This window comes from Parus major, chromosome 8 (assembly GCF_001522545.3).
Source record: "Parus major isolate Abel chromosome 8, Parus_major1.1, whole genome shotgun sequence".
In the NCBI taxonomy this organism is placed as follows: Eukaryota; Metazoa; Chordata; class Aves; order Passeriformes; family Paridae; genus Parus; species Parus major.
The window spans coordinates 29,986,163-29,990,451 of NC_031777.1; the positions used below are offsets into that span (position 1 = coordinate 29,986,163).

Sequence of the window (4,289 nt, forward strand, 5' to 3'; positions counted from 1 at the left end):
GGAGAATGCTCCATGGAGACCGGGATGTCCATGGTTATCCCAGAGAAAAGGAACATGGAGAATGCTCCATGGAGACCGGGATGTTCATGGTTATCCCAGAGAAATTGAGGAGCAGGGAGAATGCTCCATGGAGACCGGGATGTCCGTGGTTATCCCAGAGAAAAGGAACATGGAGAATGCTCCATGGAGACCGGGATGTCCATGGATATCCCAGAGAAAAGGAGGAGCAGGGAATGCTCCATGGAGACCGGGATGTCCATGGTTATCCCAGAGAAAAGGAGGAACAGGGAGGAGCTCCTGGCTCTCAGCTCCGCTCCCAGGAACAGGGACAGGATGAGGGAATGGCCTCAAATTCCAGGGCAGGTTTAGGCTGGATATTGGGAAAGCATCCTCCTGGAAAAGGCTGGTGAGGCACTGGGGCAGTTGTGGAGTCCCCATCCCTGCAGGGGTTTGAAATCCACAGGGAATGTGGCACTTGGGGACACGGGCCAGCACTGGGGGACCCGATTGTCTCACAGGGCTTTTCCAAGCTGGACAATTCCATGAAATCCAGGCATGGCCAGACCCCCTGGGCTGGATTTATCCCCTGGCAGCGACAGGCCCAGCACAGGAACTCCTCCCCCAGTTTGGGATCAGCATTCCGGGACCACCGAGATCCCCTCTCTCCAGCCAGCCCAGCCGGGGATCCCTGAGGAGGGAAAATCCCTTAACTGTGCCCTACCTACCAAAGGAAAGCACTTCTACTCCTCCAGCGAGTCCGAGGAGGAGGAGGAGGCGCACAAGAAGTTCAACATCAAGATCAAGCCCCTGCAGGCCAAGGACGTCCTGCGCAGCGCCGCCACCGTGGACGAGCTCAAGGCCTCCGTAGGCAACATCGCTCTTTCTCCGTCCCCCGTGGTGAGTCCCTGCTCCCTTCCTGCTCCTCCCAGATCCCAGGAATCCCACAGGGATCTGGGATCTGGCGGGAGCTTGGTTGATGGTTTGGAATCCAGCACCGGGGTCCTTCTGCAGGGAGGTGGCTGCAGGTGCTGCTCAGGAGGGTTGGAATGATGTTTCCAGTTTGAAACGGTGTAAAAATTCCCTTTCCTGCTCAGAAAAGAGATTGGGATGTTTTATTCCCCAGGGTTTTTTTTTTCCCCTCCCTCTTCGCATTTTTTTCAATGAGGAAAAAGGGGAATTGCAATCAATCATCATCATTCAGGGTCTTGCCCTGATTCCCAAGGCAAGGAAAGCATCTGTGGGATTTTCCATGGGATTTTAGGGGGGTGTTTCCCACCCTGGAGGTGAATCCGGGTTTCTGGAAGGAAAGGTAATTTTTCCTTAGTCCAGCTTGGCATAAAGACCGCCCCACTCCGCTTTTCCTGAGGCTTGTTAAGATTCCTGTTGGCTCATCCCATGAAAACGTTGGATTCTGGGATTTCAGGAGGTTTTAGTGTGGCCTTTGGTGACTTCCCAGACAAAGCTTTCCATGATTTATAAATAACCTGGGTCTGAAGTGTGAATAACTCCCCAAGCCAAGCAGAAATAAAATCCCTGTGTTTTGTTTCTGCTTCCCAAACCAGGGAGTTTCGGTTTGTTGGCATCCCAGGATTGGAAATGGCACTTGGATGCTTTGGGAAGCACCAAAAAAAAGGGGGAAAACCCAACCTCAAAATGAACAATTTAATAATGATGATAATAATAATAATATAAATATTAGGAAAACCAAATTCTGGTGGAACGTGCATTTTACCAAACGTGATTTTTGTCTCCTCTTTTCCATGGGGTTTTTCCTGCCGGGGTTGGGGGTTTGCTGTTGTTTGGGAAGGGGTGAGGAGGATCCCAGCGTGGGATGGGCTGAAGGATTTGGGTGCTGGGTTGGAGGGGGATGATGCTGTGCCTTGGGGCGATCCCTGGGGCTGCAGCCGGAGCCTCCCTGTGGAATGTGCTCAGGGAAAAGCTCCCTGATCAGGGAGGATCCCAAATCCGTGCAGCCAAAGGGAGCAGATGGGCCGGGGTGTGGAGCTGCTCTGGATCCTGGCAGGGGCCAGGGAAGCACCAGAGCCCAGGGCAGGAGCTGCCTGCAGGGATCTGGCACCCGCAGGAATCCCGGGTTTCGCTGCCAGGTCCCTGCCCTCATCCTGGGCTTGTCTTCCCTCCAAACCCTCTGCAGAGCCCCGCTCCGACACCTCATCCCTGCTGGGAGAGAGATCAGAAATCCCATGGATTGGGACCTAAATTCCCATTCCATTGTCCAGGCTGCTCCAGCCTGGCCTTGGACATTCCCAGGGATCCAGGGGCAGCCCCAGCTTCTCCAGGCAGCTGGTGCCAGGTGTCCGTAGCCACCCTCATTCCCAGGCTTCTCATACCAGAACTGCACTGGGAATTCTGGTGCCTCAACTGAGAATGGCCAGGGCATGGAATTCTTTCCATAACCTGGTTCAGACCCAACTTTTATATTTCCAAATGCTCCCTGTTCCTCTGGTCTCGCACATGACGGGTGAAGCTGGAGCACTCCTGTCCCTCTGCTCTGCTGCGTCTTTAACCCAACACAAATCTTCAATTCCTCCTTAGGGAAATAATCCCTCACCTTCTCATCCTCTCTTTTATTTTTTTTTTCCTCTCCCTGCCTTCTTTTAGAGGAAAAGTCCGGTAAGAAAAGCAATTTTTATCTCCTGGAATGTTTGAACCCAGCCCTGTGTGCTCTTGTCCTGTGTCTAGAGCTGAGATGCCAAAAGCAAATAGCAAATCCTGCCCTTGTAGAACGGAGTTTAATTTCCTTTATCGCTGGCTTAGAGCATTTTAAAATAGAATGTGTAAAAATAGAGCTGGGCTTGGCTCTGGGGGTGCAGTTTGGGTCCAGGAATGTGCACAAGGTGCCCAAGGGTTCGGTTTTACCTGGATCGAGCACATCCAAAGGTAGGAGAAGGCAGGAAAACCCATCCGTGGGGCCTTGGGGCTCCTCCAAGAGAGCTCAGCTTCCAGTGGGGAAATCCCCCCGTTTCCCAGGATTTGGGTCATCCTGGGGGGCTCTCCCAGGGTGACCCACGGGCTGTTGGGGACCGTGGGGTGCTGACCTGTCACTCTCTGACCAGGTGTCTCTTCTCTCCCCTTCTCGCTGACCGCAGCGGCGCAGCCCGGTAAGAGCCCACTCCTGGGAACGGGAATGGGGTCCTGGGGCACACCGGGGCTCTGGGGCGGGCACGGGGTGTGGGGTCAGCGGCGTCACACACCCCATGGCGTCACACACCCCATGGCGTCACACACCCCATGGCGCCACACACCCCATGGCGCCACACACCCCACAGTGTCACCGCAGCCACGGTGGCACCTCCATCACACAGAGGGGTCCCCAAGGCTGGGAAGATCTGCGCTGGTTCTGGGGCGTCCCCACTGCCGCGGTTGGGAGGGTTTGGGTTGTGCTCCATGAGCCCTTGGCAGTGCTGGTCCCCATTCCCAGAGGGATTTAAAATCCCTGTGGATGTGGCACTTGGGATTTTAGAGCTGCCAGCGGTGGCTTGGTGGGGCTCAGAACTTCTCTGTAGGGTTTCCTGTAGGGTTTCCTGTAGGGTTTCCTGTAGGGTTTCCTGTAGGGTTTCCTGCTCCCTGGAGTTCAGCCACCTCCAGGAAATGTCACCTCTGCTGGGCTGCTTTGTTCCTGGGGTGCCAAGCACCCGTGTCCCCGTGCATCCCACTTATCCCTGTGTTTCTCCTTCCAGGGGACGATTAAAAGGAATTTATCCAGTGAGTATCTCCTGCAGCCTGTAAAAACCACACTGCACCTGCCAGAGGGGTTTGGGAGAGCGGGGGGAAAGGAGTGAGTTCAATTTGGTTTCAAGTGATCCTGGCAGAGCTGGTGGCTCCCAAAAGTTTTCCTTGGAGAAGGGTGTGGGGGACATCCTTGGGATACCAGCACAGTTCTCTGGTTTAGCTCTGTGCAGAAATAAATGGGAATTAAAAGCAGGTTTTTCCTGCCAGGATCTGCAGAGCGGGGTGGGTGGGACAGCAGGGGGGTCTGGGGGGACAGGAGGGTGCTCTGGAGTGGGAATGACTCTCATCCACGTCTGTCCTGCCCCAGGTGAGGAGATCACGCGGCCCCGGCGCTCCACGCCCACGCCAGACCCCGCCAGGTCAGTGCAGGGTGGGATTATCCAAGCTTCAGGCACCTCACCCCGGTCTGGGTTTGGAACATTCCCACTGTGCTTGATGGGAAGCTCCAGGGGTTAGAAGGGATTTTGGGAAGGAATTGTTCCCTGCCAGGGGGAGGAATGGAATTCCCAGAGCAGCTGGGGCAGCCCCTGGATCCCTGG

General features: G+C 55.1%; 1 protein-coding gene across 1 annotated transcript in view; it reads left to right on the forward strand.

Moving 5' to 3' along the window:
- The window catches only part of SGIP1 (SH3GL interacting endocytic adaptor 1), a 50,678-nt gene that overhangs the window by 20,299 nt on the left and 26,090 nt on the right, over positions 1 to 4,289 (forward strand). Inside the window, exons 6-10 of the mRNA XM_033516252.1 lie at positions 722 to 897; positions 2,620 to 2,631; positions 3,108 to 3,119; positions 3,699 to 3,723; positions 4,058 to 4,120. Of these exons, the coding sequence (XP_033372143.1) occupies positions 722 to 897; positions 2,620 to 2,631; positions 3,108 to 3,119; positions 3,699 to 3,723; positions 4,058 to 4,120 (288 nt within the window). The remainder of the gene's footprint in view (positions 1 to 721; positions 898 to 2,619; positions 2,632 to 3,107; positions 3,120 to 3,698; positions 3,724 to 4,057; positions 4,121 to 4,289) is intronic.